General features: G+C 71.9%; 1 protein-coding gene across 1 annotated transcript in view; it reads right to left on the bottom strand.

Moving 5' to 3' along the window:
* DOCK6 (dedicator of cytokinesis 6) overlaps nucleotides 1–267 on the bottom strand; it is a 37,727-nt gene that overhangs the window by 22,168 nt on the left and 15,292 nt on the right. The window contains 1 exon segment of the mRNA XM_077767968.1: nucleotides 51–189. Coding sequence (XP_077624094.1) covers nucleotides 51–189 — 139 coding nt within the window.

The raw sequence follows: 267 nt of genomic DNA, 5'->3' as shown, positions 1-267 counted from the left end.
GGGGGCGAGCAGGGTCGGGGCGCGGGGGTGAGGGCGGCCGGGAAATTCACCGTAAAGCCCACAGGCGTCTCCAGGGCCGTGCCCGGCCGGGGCTGGCAGCTGACATGGTAGAAGGTGAACAGCAGGTGGTGGTTCTCGGTCACGCAGGCCGGAAGGCGCAGCTTGAACTCCTCGTAGAACTCTGGGGACCTGGCCGGGGGGTTCTGCTGGGGACTGCGAGCCCCTCGCCCTGCCCACCCCTCCCGGGCGGGCGATCCCCGTGCCGCC

This window comes from Crocuta crocuta, unplaced genomic scaffold (assembly GCF_008692635.1).
Source record: "Crocuta crocuta isolate KB4526 unplaced genomic scaffold, BGI_CrCroc_1.0 scaffold115, whole genome shotgun sequence".
Taxonomy (NCBI): domain Eukaryota; kingdom Metazoa; phylum Chordata; class Mammalia; order Carnivora; family Hyaenidae; genus Crocuta; species Crocuta crocuta.
This window is presented reverse-complemented; position numbering and strand designations above follow the sequence as displayed.